The 12,882-nt window shown below is 49.7% G+C and overlaps 1 protein-coding gene across 2 annotated transcripts in view; it reads left to right on the forward strand.

The window, feature by feature from the left end:
- Positions 1-12,882, forward strand: part of GABBR1 (gamma-aminobutyric acid type B receptor subunit 1) — a 30,999-nt gene that overhangs the window by 1,848 nt on the left and 16,269 nt on the right. Inside the window, exons 4-11 of one of the 2 annotated variants that reach the window (XM_055262869.2) lie at positions 691-876; positions 2,226-2,246; positions 3,691-3,851; positions 7,311-7,445; positions 7,860-8,030; positions 9,130-9,231; positions 9,518-9,583; positions 10,043-10,234. In XM_055262869.2, the coding sequence (XP_055118844.1) occupies positions 691-876; positions 2,226-2,246; positions 3,691-3,851; positions 7,311-7,445; positions 7,860-8,030; positions 9,130-9,231; positions 9,518-9,583; positions 10,043-10,234 (1,034 nt within the window). The remainder of the gene's footprint in view (positions 1-690; positions 877-2,225; positions 2,247-3,690; positions 3,852-7,310; positions 7,446-7,859; positions 8,031-9,129; positions 9,232-9,517; positions 9,584-10,042; positions 10,235-12,882) is intronic. The other variant, XM_055262870.2, reaches the window with a different exon arrangement.

Raw genomic sequence — 12,882 nt, forward strand, 5'->3', positions numbered from 1 at the left:
CATTACTGCCTGCAAGTCAGCACTTTAAATCCAGTATACCAAAATTCACAAATACATTTATTGAATGACTACTACATAAGAGCAATTTTGCTCTGTGCGGTTGGAGGTAGTAGAGCTAGCAGCCTGCACAGTTCATTGCATCCTCCCTTCATTATGCCACTGATCATTGGCCTGTAACATTGATAATTCATCTTGTGAGTTATTCTCTTTGAGGATCATTAGTGGCAGATGATGATAAAAAAATTCTAAAATGATTTCATCACATTTTTGAATACCTCTGTCACCAATCCAGAGACCATATGCCCAAGAAACAAAAGCCAGTTTAATATTAATAGAAGCCAACTATAATAAGAAAAGCAAATCTGATTGTGCATCCAAAGTTATATACATCTACATATTTCAAAGCCAGAGAACCGCCCACTGTGGCTGACTTTGAAGAGATCCCATTTTCTGTGCTTATAGCCCCATCTTGGGTTCCTACAATGGTAATTTTTTTTTTCTTTCGGGAATGTGTGGATGCTTGCAGAGGTAAGGGAGGATTGGAAGATAGGTAGGCAAATCCTTTTCACATGTGATTTTCTTTAGAGCAAGATGCTTGTGGACCCAAACCCGCTCCTGAGTCCCCTGCTCTTTAAAGGGAAAGAGCCTTCTTCAACTCGCCTCTCTTCTTATTTTCCTATCTCTCCACAGTCCGAATCTGCTCCAAGTCTTATTTGACCCTGGAAAATGGGAAGGTTTTCCTGACGGGTGGGGACCTCCCAGCTCTGGACGGAGCCCGGGTGGATTTCCGGTGTGACCCCGACTTCCATCTGGTGGGCAGCTCCCGGAGCATCTGTAGTCAGGGCCAGTGGAGCACCCCCAAGCCCCACTGCCAGGGTGAGGGGAACAGCTGCCTGCATGCAGCTGATGAGGACGCTTGTGTGAGGATGGGAGTGGGGTGGGAATGGATAATGGGAAAGAATGGGGAGCTATAAAAATGTGGGGGAGGACATTGGAAAGGGGGAAATGAAAGTCCCTTTTTCCTCCATCACCTGCCTCAAACTTCCTCTTGCAGTCCCCGGTATCCTCTGTAGGTTGGGGGCTTCCTTCCTTTATCTTTTAAAAAAATCTTCTGCTTCCAATTCTTAGGCCTCACGTTTTCTCTTTTCCTTTATGAATCTCACCTCTCTCACCTTCTTCAGGTTTAAATACTCCAATTTTCCCTTTCTCTAAACTTAGAAATTTCCATGCATCACCCTCTTCTAGAATGCATCCCTCACCATTCCTTATATAATTGATTTATTGTAAAGACTCAGAAATAAATCAAACATTCTACTAAGAAAAATTGAGAAGGGGAGCTCTGGGGGTGGAAACATATTAGGGTAAAAGACTTAAAATTGGAGGCAGCATTATCAGAAGATGAAGAACAACTCAGGGATGGGGTGGGAAGAAGACAGTCCTTTTCTATACCTCCCAGACAACCTCCATTATTCCCTAAGGGAATCAGTGTTGTGTCTGTCTACTTTTTTTTTTTTTTTTTTTTGCCACGTAATTTTACAAAATCTCCCTTTTCTAGGCACCTGAACTCTCTGCCATCTTCTCTCCTGGGATGCAGTCATCCCATTTCTATGCCTCACACTTCCTCTACCCTGGTAGATTCTTTCAAGATCCTTGGGCTTTACTTTCCTCACATAACTCAGTTATTCTGCTTCTAGTTTACCATTTTATTCTGGAAATTGAGAGTCCCATCCGGGGTGGACTTATGACACTACTGAAACTTAGGCTTCAAGGTTCCTCACCTACAGGGCCCTCTTACTGTGCTCTAATAATATAGAGGGCTCAATGGATATGTGTTCATATGGTAACAGGCTTTTGTAAAAATTTCAGAAATAAGATTTTAACAGCAATTGCTTAAAGCCAATTGTATGTGTAATTTTTTTCTTAAAGACTCCCAATTTTGTAATATTCAGGCACCACAGAACCAAGATCTGCCCCAAACTTAGCTATTGGCATTCCCGTCTCAAATTCTGTTGTCCTATGAAAAATCGAAGAAGAAAATAAGTCCTGACCCCCTGACCCCCAGACCCACCTTGCTCTTATCCCCAGACACCCTCCCCTCAGAAATGCAGACTTCTGCTCTCCCTGGTCTTCAGCATGGACAGGTGTGGGAGGGGGCTGGGGATCAGGCCAGGGAAGCTGGGCGCCAGTGGTAACTCTTCTCTGATCCCCGTCTTTCCTGCTGCCAGTGAATCGAACGCCACACTCAGGTGAGATGAGAAACCCTTACCGCGCGCACTGCAATGCCCTCCCCTTCACTCTGCACCCTCCACCCCCTGAAATTCTGCCCTTAGGTTACGGGGCGTCGTCCTTTCTCACCTTCCCCAACCCACCCCAGTTTGCGGCCACCCCCTTCCCTCCCTACCTGTTTCCTGTCTCCAGTCCTGGTTTTCCACGAGGCTGCGGTCCCTCCTTGTCCCTGCTTGGCTACACTTCCCTGGGCTCCACTCCTCCCAGACTGTGCCTCGCCGGCGTCAGGCAGAGCCCAGCAGAGGGCGGCAGGGTGCTGGGAGACCCTGAGCTCCCACCACGTTTTCCCCTGTGGGGTTCCTTGCGACCTTCTCTGGAACCTTTTCCAGCCTGCTGCCTCCTAGGATTTCACCTAATGGACTTCCTCAGCCTGTCCCACCCATCCCAACCCTGGCCAGGCCTCTCGCGCTCTTCCCCATATCTTTTCCTTCCGTGTACCCCTTCCCTTGTCTTTTCTCAATTCCACGTCCCGTCTCCCTTTCTCAGGCTTCTGTCTACCCAGCCCCAGGCTCCCTTCCACGACCCCACCACTCCCTCAAACCAGCCTCCCTTCCGTATCCAACTCGTTCCCTCCAAAACCGTTTCCTCTCCCCCTACACCCTCAGTGCTTCACTGTATCGACTCATACTCCCACTTCAGACCTCAGGCGCCAGCCCCGTTTCTCTCCCGTCCCACTCGCATCCTTCCCGTCCTACCCTGGTTCCTCCGTGCTTCAGCCTCCCGCGGCTCCCTCCGCCCACCCCGCCCTCCTGGCACGCCCCGTCCCCATTTCTCCTCCCCTCGGGTCCTCTTAAGTGAGATCTCTCCCTTCCTCTTTCGTTCCTTTCCTCTTCGAGGTTGCATCCCCCCTCTCCTCCCCTCCCCGCCCCTCCGACTGTCGCTCCCACCTCGGCGCTCGCTTCCCTCCCCGCCCCCTTCCTGCCTCCCCAGCTCCCGCCCGGCCCCCCACCCCCCGCTGCCGCGCGCCGCCCGTGACGTCAGAGCCCCCTCCCAGCCCCACATCTCCCTCCTGCTCCTCCTCCTCCCCTCCGTCGGTCAGTCAGTCCGCGAGGAGAGTCCGCGGTGGCGGCGACGGTGGCGAGAGCCGCGGGGGCCGTAGGAAGCCAACCTTCCCTGCTTCTCCGGGGCCCTCGCCCCCTCCTCCCCACAAAACCAGGGATGGAGGCGCCTCCCCGGCACCCTCTCAGCAGCCCTCCCCAGGAAAAGTGTCCCCCCTGAGCTCCTTCCGCTCCCCAACAGCTACCCCTGCCCCCCACACCATGGGGCCCGGGGCCCCTTTTGCCCGGGTGGGGTGGCCACTGCCGCTTCTGTTTGTGATGGCGGCAGGGGTGGCTCCGGTGTGGGCCTCCCACTCCCCCCATCTCCCGCGGCCTCACCCACGGGTCCCCCCGCACCCCTCCTCAGAACGGCGCGCAGTGTACATCGGGGCACTGTTTCCCATGAGCGGGGGCTGGCCAGGGGGCCAGGCCTGCCAGCCCGCGGTGGAGATGGCGCTGGAGGACGTGAATAGCCGCAGGGACATCCTGCCGGACTATGAGCTCAAGCTCATCCACCACGACAGCAAGGTAGCCCTGGACATGGGGGTGGGTGGGAGGTGGGGGCTTGCGGGGCAGGGGCCAGCCAGCTGCACGCGCCCCCATCTGTCTGAGTCGTCTCTGGGATTGCGAGGCAGACCCCTCCCTTGTGTGACTGGCAGGAGATGGGCTGGGGGTGCAGGAGCTTGAGGAGAGTCGCAGGGGCTGGAGGTCCAAGATGAGGGTCTAGGGGTTCAAGATGGTTAAGCATGCTGCAAGGCAGACCCTTCTGCCCCGCTGCGGGAGTCTGGCAGAAGTGTCGGGGTTTGGGGAAACTGGTGGTGGATTTAAGGTATTAGGAGACACCGATCCTCTGAGGGAGTAAACTAACCCTGGAATGGGTTGGGGGTGGAGGGAATGCCAGAGGTGGGGAGCTGGATTGGGGGTTTACATTTACCATGGTAACAAGGTAAAATCTTGGCGTAGGTTGGAGCTGGAAGGAATAGGGACAGAATGAGGAAAATTTTGAGAGACTTGAGAGCTCTAGTTTATTTATCATAACAAACAGCAAGGTAGTGGTGAGCCCTACCTGACTCCTCATCCCTCTATTCCCAACCCTGTTGAGCATTCCCAGACTGTGGGATAGATGGCATGTGGTGATTGGGGAAGGCTAATGATCAAGAGTTGGGCAGAGGCACTGGGAAAATGAATTGGATTGGGGATCCACATGGGAACCCCCACAATAGCATGGGGATGAAGAGAACAGAAAAGAATGGGAGAAGAGAACAGAAAAGAATGGCAGTAGGGGAGAGGGGCAAGGAGGTAGCATGGGGATAATGAGAGATCTTGAGGCACCCTATGGAACTTGGGTCCTGACCTTCCCTTCCTTTATAGCATTGTGGCCTCTAGGATGTGAGAAGGGAAATGGGATGTAGGGATTAGGGAGGTGAGTTGAGGGAGAGAGAGAAGGTAAGCAAATTTGGGTCCAGGGGTATTAGGGGACAGCTTATAATGAGGTTCTTTCCCCACCCCTCTCCCCTACATGAATAATTGGGGGTGTGGGGAAGGATATGACACAGGGAAGGAGATTTAAGACCTCAAATTTATCTTCACTGACATGTGGCCCCAGAGACTTAAGGAATTGGGTTAGGGTGAAATAGAGTACAGAAGGTGAGAATTTGGTGATCTTACCAAAGATCAACCTTGGGGTGGTCCAAGGATTTATATTCATTTTTAGAACATCACTATACACCTAGAAATAGGTGTGTGTCTGGGATAGGTGTGTGAGGGGACAGAAGTGAGGTTGAAGGTAGGGTGCTTGAGGAGAAGAGAGCACAAGGATTATCAGGAGCCTGGCGAGAGAACTTAAAATCCTTTTTGATTGTTACTTTCTCATGGTTCTCAGCCTTCAGTGTACATAAGAATCACCAGAGGAGTTTGTTAAAAATACAGATTCTAGCTCCTTGGTCAGGGATGAATCCCAAGTATTTAGCTGTATTTTTACTAATAGACATCCTGTCTTGGTGGATTCCTGAGCTGTAAGCTAACCCCAGAATGCCTATGGAAGAGCAGCAGGGTACAGGAAAATAATTAGGTATTTAGGGTCCTGGAGGCAGGAAGAGAAGTAGAGGATCAGATCTGGTAGAGGGTCAGACTTGGGACAGAGAGATCATTGGTTATGGGGAGTGGAGTGTGAAGAAAATGACAGGGAGAGATGGGTGCAAGCTTTATGATAGGGGATCACAGGAGATAGGGGAGGCCTGGCTGTGAGCTCAAACTCATACACCATGACAGGTGATTCCCTGGAGGTGGTGGGGAGCAGACGCGGGACCTGGGAGAAGGGAACTGGAGGATAACATATCAGAGGCATCAAGCGGGGTGGGATGGGAAGGCAGAAGAACCAGAATGTGTCAACTGGAATGAATTGGTTTCCTGCCTGCAAATCCAGATCCTTGCAAGAGCAAAGAGAGGGAGGAGAGCTAAGGAAGTCTATTGGGGAGGGGGAGAGAATCACGTGGTGGAGAGAATCTGCAGTGATGAATAGTGTGTGGAAGAGGGAAAGGGTTGCAAGAAAAGGTAGATAAGAAATCAGGAAACAAAATGGGAGGCATGCCTTGCCCTGTTCATATGTATCTTATATGTTCTCCTATGTCCTTGTTGTTCCTATTAACCCTGTCTTTAGAGGAGAAGTGGAGGGGCACTGAGGGGCTGTGGGAGAAGCTGGGAGCAGGATCTGGAGTAATAGATGTGGGGAGAGTGCAGGAAGGTGGGTCCTGAGAATGGTAAAGATTTACAAAGTTGCCCTAGTGGGAGGCATAAAGAGAAAACCTTCCAATGTTGAGCACTGCCCTTGGCCAGGGTGAGGGTAGGGTGGGCAACAGAGAATTCTCAGTGAGTGCTGGTTCTTCAGATTCCAACAGCTTCCCCTGGCTCCCCCTTCTCCAACTTCCCACCGTGTCCCAAATGTCAGGCCTCAGTGGGAGGTAAGCAGGCTCCAGAGTGCTTTCTTTATTTCCTTTCTACTTATCCTCCCCTCCCAGCAACATTTCACCCTCCTTAGTCCCCTGAGCCCCCTGTCTGTGTCCCCTCTGCCCTGGCTCCCCACTGGCTGCCATTTCGTCTTCACATGCATTGGGGTTCCAGCAGCTTCTGAAATGTCATTTATCAGTGGGAGGGGAACAGGCAGTGGGAGACCCAAGGCTGGCTCTTCCTCCCCCATTTCCCCTCCTCCCAAGCTTCCTTTCTTCTCCAGCTTTCTGCTTGTTTACTTTCCCTAGCTCCAAGCCTCTCTTTAAGGCACCTCTCAAATTGTCTGGTTTCTTGAGGGTTCCATTCTATTCATTCTCTCTGTTCTTTCCTTATCCTACATTCTTCCCCACTTCCACCCCCCAGTGTCTTTTTTTCTAATGGACCTGTCAAATGTCAGCGCCCAGCAGGAGGGATGGATCACTGAGCGGGACCCCCTACTGGTCTTGTTCCTGTTCTCTCTTTACTTATCACTAGCTCTGAAAAGAGAAGAGGGAGGAAACAAATGGAAGGTGGGGAGAAGGGGTTTGCAGAGGTGAGGAAGGAATTTTCATAATATGGCTTTGAGCAAGCTGTCTGGGGACGTAGAAAGAGTTTACCATATTCCTACTGACTCTTCTTCCACTCACTGGTGTTTGCAGCATAGAAACATGGGGTAAAGGGCCTGGTGACAGAGGGAAGGGGGATGTCTGAGGGTGAGCTGAAAGGAGGTAAGGAGGTATGTTCATTAATACCAAAGGAGGGGTGTGCAGGAGAGGTGATGGGTAAGGCTCCAGATGGAAGACAGAGAAGGAAGTTTAATGAAAGAGGAGAAAAAAGGCACTTGACAGGAAGAGATGCTAGAAAGGAGAAGAAAATGGTAATTAATGATGAAAGGAGTAACTGAGAAAGGAACTAATTTGTTTGAGAAAGATAAGAGTAGGAATTGCAGACAGGGGAGGGGCCCCAGGAGAGCTTGCCCTCATCTCCTCTCTTGTCTTTCAGTGTGATCCAGGCCAAGCCACCAAGTACCTGTATGAGCTACTCTACAACGACCCTATCAAGATCATCCTTATGCCTGGCTGCAGCTCTGTCTCCACGCTGGTGGCTGAGGCTGCTAGGATGTGGAACCTCATTGTGGTAAGCAGGGCTATGGGGGTCAGAAGATGGGGTCATTCCCTTTTGAGCTCTACTGGAGGGACGATAGCGATTGCAGATTTGTATTGAAAAGGAGTGCGGAGGACCTGCTACTAAGATTCAGAGTCCTCTGCAGACCTGAGCTAGGCAGCCTCCCAGCAACAGTGGCCTGACAGTGCTGCAGCTGACCTCCTTCTTCAGAAGGAATTGAAATTAGATCAGTGAAAGAGCGTCCCGGTTGTGAGGGGTATGTGGGCCTTTGAGAATCTCTTTTCCGTAGGCAGACCAGAGGTGGGGAGGTTTGGAGAGAGTAAGGAAGAGAAACCCAAAGGCAGGAAGAGGGTTAAAGGAACTCTTGACCACTCTTGGTGTCTTCAGTGAACAGACCCTGTTGCACTCACTCTCCCTGCCCCACAGCTTTCCTATGGCTCCAGCTCACCAGCCCTGTCAAACCGGCAGCGTTTCCCCACTTTCTTCCGAACGCACCCATCAGCCACACTCCACAACCCTACCCGCGTGAAACTCTTTGAAAAGTGGGGCTGGAAGAAGATTGCTACCATCCAGCAGACCACTGAGGTCTTCACTTCGGTGAGGAGGGGTTGGGCAAGGGGTAAAGGGACATAAGCTCAAATTCCAGCGCCAGGAGATGTGACGTGAGATTCACTTTTAGGGGCAAGAGCTTGATTCTTCATTAAAAGAGAACGCATTCCATGTGGGTTAAGTGCCGTTCTTTCTGTAGCCAGGGGAAAGAATGAGTTGAGTTTTTGGGATTCTCTCTGTCTTTATGATTTTGTGATTTTTTCCCCTGTTTGACGCCCTGTTCCCCAGATATATAGACCCAGAATGACTCAGTTCTGTTAAAGTAGGTTCAATCCAAAGTGGGGGCAAGAGATGGGAGGGAAGATGAGATAGGAATCCAGGAAGGCAGCAGATTCCAGAGGCTTTCAAGGGGGATGGTGGGTGGGTGCGAATGGGAACAGAGGGGATGGAGCCAGTGGATTACAGAGGAGAGAGGGAGAGGAGAGAGAGAAAGAGAGAAAGAGAGGAATGGGGGAGAGGAGAGAGAGGGGCAGAAAGACAGCTGCATGGATCTGGTAGTTGGTACTAAGAGAGAAGCCGACAGACAAGGAGAGGTTGAGGGGGAGGAGGGAGATTTGGGGAGGTAGAGAGGAAATACAGGCTCTACATCTGAAGAAGGCAGTCTGCTCCCTCCCTTTTATTCTGTTCTTTGGGTCTTCTATCCACTGTGTTCAGTGGCCCTTTAATCCTCCCCCACTTTCACTCTGATTCAGACCATTCTTCTCTGATCCTTTTTCTGTCTGCCCATTTGCCTCTTGAGGTTGACATCATGCTGTCCGTCCCAGTCCTTGCCTTGTCTTTCCCTGGTTCCTCTGTTTCTTTCCCCCATCTTTGCCTTCAGTGGTAGGAGTGGGTGAATGGAGTGGCTTCCCCCACACAGAGCCTCAGCAGGGGCTCACCATTCACCTTCCCACTTGGAAGCCACATCCTAAGACCAGATGCCTTCCTGAACTCCTCACTTCAGGGACAGAAGCTGTTGAAGGAAGGTTCAGAATGGCTGCTTCTTTGCTCTATCTGAGTATTGCTCTGAAATCCCCAGTTAACCTCTCTGGTCTTTATTCCCTCATGCACCCTGTGTTTTCCAACTTGTTTTTCATTCCCACCCAAGACTCTGGACGACCTGGAGGAACGAGTGAAGGAGGCTGGAATTGAGATTACTTTCCGCCAGAGTTTCTTCTCAGATCCAGCTGTGCCCGTCAAAAACCTGAAGGTCAGATGGCTGGGAGTAGTGGGCTCTGTTTACAGAGGGACCAAGCTGGGGGACAGTGACTGGTTGGAGAGGAAAGCCAGGCGGGGGCAGGTTTTGATTCTCTGAGGCAATAGCATCTCCTGGGGAAGTTTAGCTCCATCTTCCAATTGATGTTTATTCATTATACGTTGAGCGTTACCCTGCACTAAGCACTTTGGGATGGGAAATCAAAGCTGTGAAGACGTCTGGCTTAGCCCCTCAGGCATTCCCGGGCATCCCTCAGGAGCTGTTTCTCTCTATTCTGTAGCGCCAGGATGCCCGAATCATCGTGGGACTTTTCTATGAGACTGAAGCCCGGAAAGTTTTTTGTGAGGTGGAGTTGGATCTGAAGAGGGCGGGGCACTGGGTGGGAGTTTCCCTTGGTTTTCTTGTGGGGCCTCCTCTCTGCATCTGTGCCTGAGTTGATAGCATATGATCTGAGGTGACGATTCATAGGATGTCTCTGTCTGTTGGCTCTGACTGCATCCCTTGTCTGCACACACATGATACTTTCTTCAGATCTCATTTTTCTACTGCTTTGTGTTTCCTGAGAAGCCCATGAATTCCATCTGTCCTGACTGGCTGGAAAAGGCCACTCAGAAATACAGGGGCTGGGGAGAAACTTAGAAGGAAGAATTGTCAGCCTTTCCTACTATCCCCAAGACTTGTAGATTTCTCTTTTTAGTTCTACTGCTCTTCCCTGATTCCCAAGAGGCTAAATAGTGTCAAGTGAGATAAGACAAAAACAAACAAATGAGCAAACAAAAACTCAGCCATCCTCCTCTGTATTCAGGTGTACAAGGAGCGTCTCTTTGGGAAGAAGTACGTCTGGTTCCTCATTGGGTGGTATGCTGACAATTGGTTCAAGATCTACGACCCTTCTATCAACTGCACAGTGGATGAGATGACTGAGGCGGTGGAGGGCCACATCACAACTGAGATTGTCATGCTGAATCCTGCCAACACCCGCAGCATTTCTAACATGGTGAGAGTGTGACTTGCAGGCTGGCACCTGGGAGGGTGGAGGGGACTGAGGGGGCCTTGCAGGGGAAAGGGTGGCAGGGAGAGGGTGCGGAATTTGGATATAAAGGAGAAGAGAGGGCTGTGCCCACCCTGAACTTGTCTGCCTTATGTTTCCTGTGGATCCTACCTTTACTCTGACTTCCTTGGGTAGGAGAGAGAGAGAAAAAAAAAAAAAACGATAGAGTTGTATGTTCAGTAGGTTCCTGATGAGTGGAAGGGCTGTTACCATGGAGACGAGGAGCAGTTGGTGAGAAGTCAGGAGGAACTGGCGTTAATGATAATATGGATGCTTGTATACGCAAGCACACCTTTACAGGAGCACTGTGTCTGGGCAGAATTGCATTTTATTTTCTTGGTGACTTATGTTCGTATTTTAGAGTTGCTTAATATTCACTCATGATTGATATGCAATTAGCTTGGATCCTGTTGCTTTTTTTAATGATTCTTTTTTTAGAATTTTATGTGGAGAAGGGGCTTTTGAAATCATTTAGCCCCAGACAGCTGGTTAATAACAGACTTGGAGCGAGGAGGCGCATTCTCTGATTTGGGAGGGCTGGGGCAGCCCTGCAGCTGAGGGGCAGAAGTGAGTGTGGGTGTAGGCGTAAGGGAAGAGGCTTCATTGTTGCTCAGCACTACACTGTAAAGAGTACAGGAATTTTGGGTAAGCTCGATACAGCCACCTGTGTGTCTGCGTATTACGCCAAGTGTGTACCTGCTTTGGAGAGCATGTTAGGGGTGAGTTAATTGTTGTAAAGCCCCAAAATAGCTTGATTAAAAAAGTTTTACTAACAGTGGCATTTATGTGGCACTTAGATTCATGATTTCAGGGATCCTAACAGTAAAACACTGATGTGGACTTATCTACATTTTGTAGACCAGGAAAATGAGACTCAGAGTGCTTTAATGACTTGTCCCATGTCATGCATCTACTCAGCAGTCCAGCTGGAATTGAATCCTAGTTAAATCTGACTCCAAACTGCTCTGCCTCATCACTTCCCATGGAAAACCATGAAGCCTGACTAAAAAGTTTGTACTTTTATCTGCTAACACTGTTTAGCTACTGGCAGTTGCTGAGCAAAGGAGAAATAAGATTTAGGAAGTTGACTCTGGTGGTGCGTTGTGATGAAAGATCTGCTGCCACATGGACTCTGATGATACACACTGTTTTGGGACATTCTAAATGGACTCTATGTTTTAAGGTATGTTAGTTGAAAAATACAATGAAAAAATTTTGGAAGATCACTTTCCTGTAGAGTACCCAAGAGGTGAGTCATCCGTAAAACCTGGGAAAGTATTGGAACTGGCTACCAAAGCCGGAAAGACTTGTTGGTGCCCTGAGCCCAGGACTTGCCAATCGTTGCTTCTGTCTTATAGCAGGGAGCTAGAGGAGGCTGACAGAAAACAGGGATTTGTCTGGGTCCAGTGGCTCACACCCATAATCTCCAGCACCTTGGGAGGCCAAGGCAGAGGATCACTGGAGCCCAGGAATTCAAGACCAGCCTGGGCAATATAGTGAGACCCCCAGCTCTAAACAAAAAGAGAGAGAGAGAGAACAGAGAATTGGTTAGGGACATAGAGGGACACCTGAGCATTGGGGCGGGAAGACTTGGAAGATCCCTTTCTGACTTTGTCTCTAGAGAAAGATGGTTCCTGCTTTTGAGGCCATAGGGCTTCCAGTGGGACCAGCCTAAAATGCCAGTGGGGAAGCCAATATTTTCTGAAGAGGATAGAGCAGTCTTAACAACAGGTTAGGGGTGAAAGAGATTACAGATGAATCAAACAGCATGAATAGAAGTGGATCAAAGCAAGGGTTGGACCTAGGGGGCCGGAGCCATGGAGACTTAGAAAAGAAGCAGAGTTGCTTTTATTCCCTAAGGATGGCCTTATGTTTAGATCAATAGTTCTCAAACTTTAACGTCCGTCAGAACCACCTGGAAAGGTAGTTAGTTCACAGGTTATCAGGCCCTTCCCCTGGAAATTCTGATTCAGTAGATCTGGGCTAGGGCCTGAGAATTGACATTTCTGGCAAGTTCCTAGGGATGCAGATGCTACTGGTCTGGGGATCACACCTCGAGAACTATTAGGGTAGTGGTTTTCAACTACTACCCTACACTTTCAGACGCTACACTATCTGGAGGCATTTTTGGTTGTTACAGATGGGGGTGGGGATGGGGAGGGATACGTGCTCCTGATGTCTAATGTGTAGAAGCCAAAGATGATTCTAAATATCCTACAAAGCACAGCCTCTGACAACAAAGAATTATCTTGCTCAGAATGTTAATAGTGCAGAGACTGAGAAACCCTAGTTTAGAGAAAACATCTTTAGGGGCCATATGTGGAAATGGAGAGTGGGTTAGAGTGGTTTTAGAGAAATGTAGCTGTGGGCTAGAGGGGAATGTGGGAGGTGGCATCCTGGAGATAAGATTGTGAGGAAATCCTGATTGGGGTAGAGATCCCATCAGACCTAGGACCGATACAAAAAGCTAAAAAACTACCTCAAGATATACATTTTAGCCCACTGTCAAGCATCCATTCTTGAGAGCCAGACAAGGCTGTTAAAAAAATTAGGTATAAATTTGCGCTTGGTTGATTAACTAATTGCTATGGGTT

Source organism: Symphalangus syndactylus, chromosome 23 (assembly GCF_028878055.3).
Source record: "Symphalangus syndactylus isolate Jambi chromosome 23, NHGRI_mSymSyn1-v2.1_pri, whole genome shotgun sequence".
Classification (NCBI taxonomy): Eukaryota; Metazoa; Chordata; class Mammalia; order Primates; family Hylobatidae; genus Symphalangus; species Symphalangus syndactylus.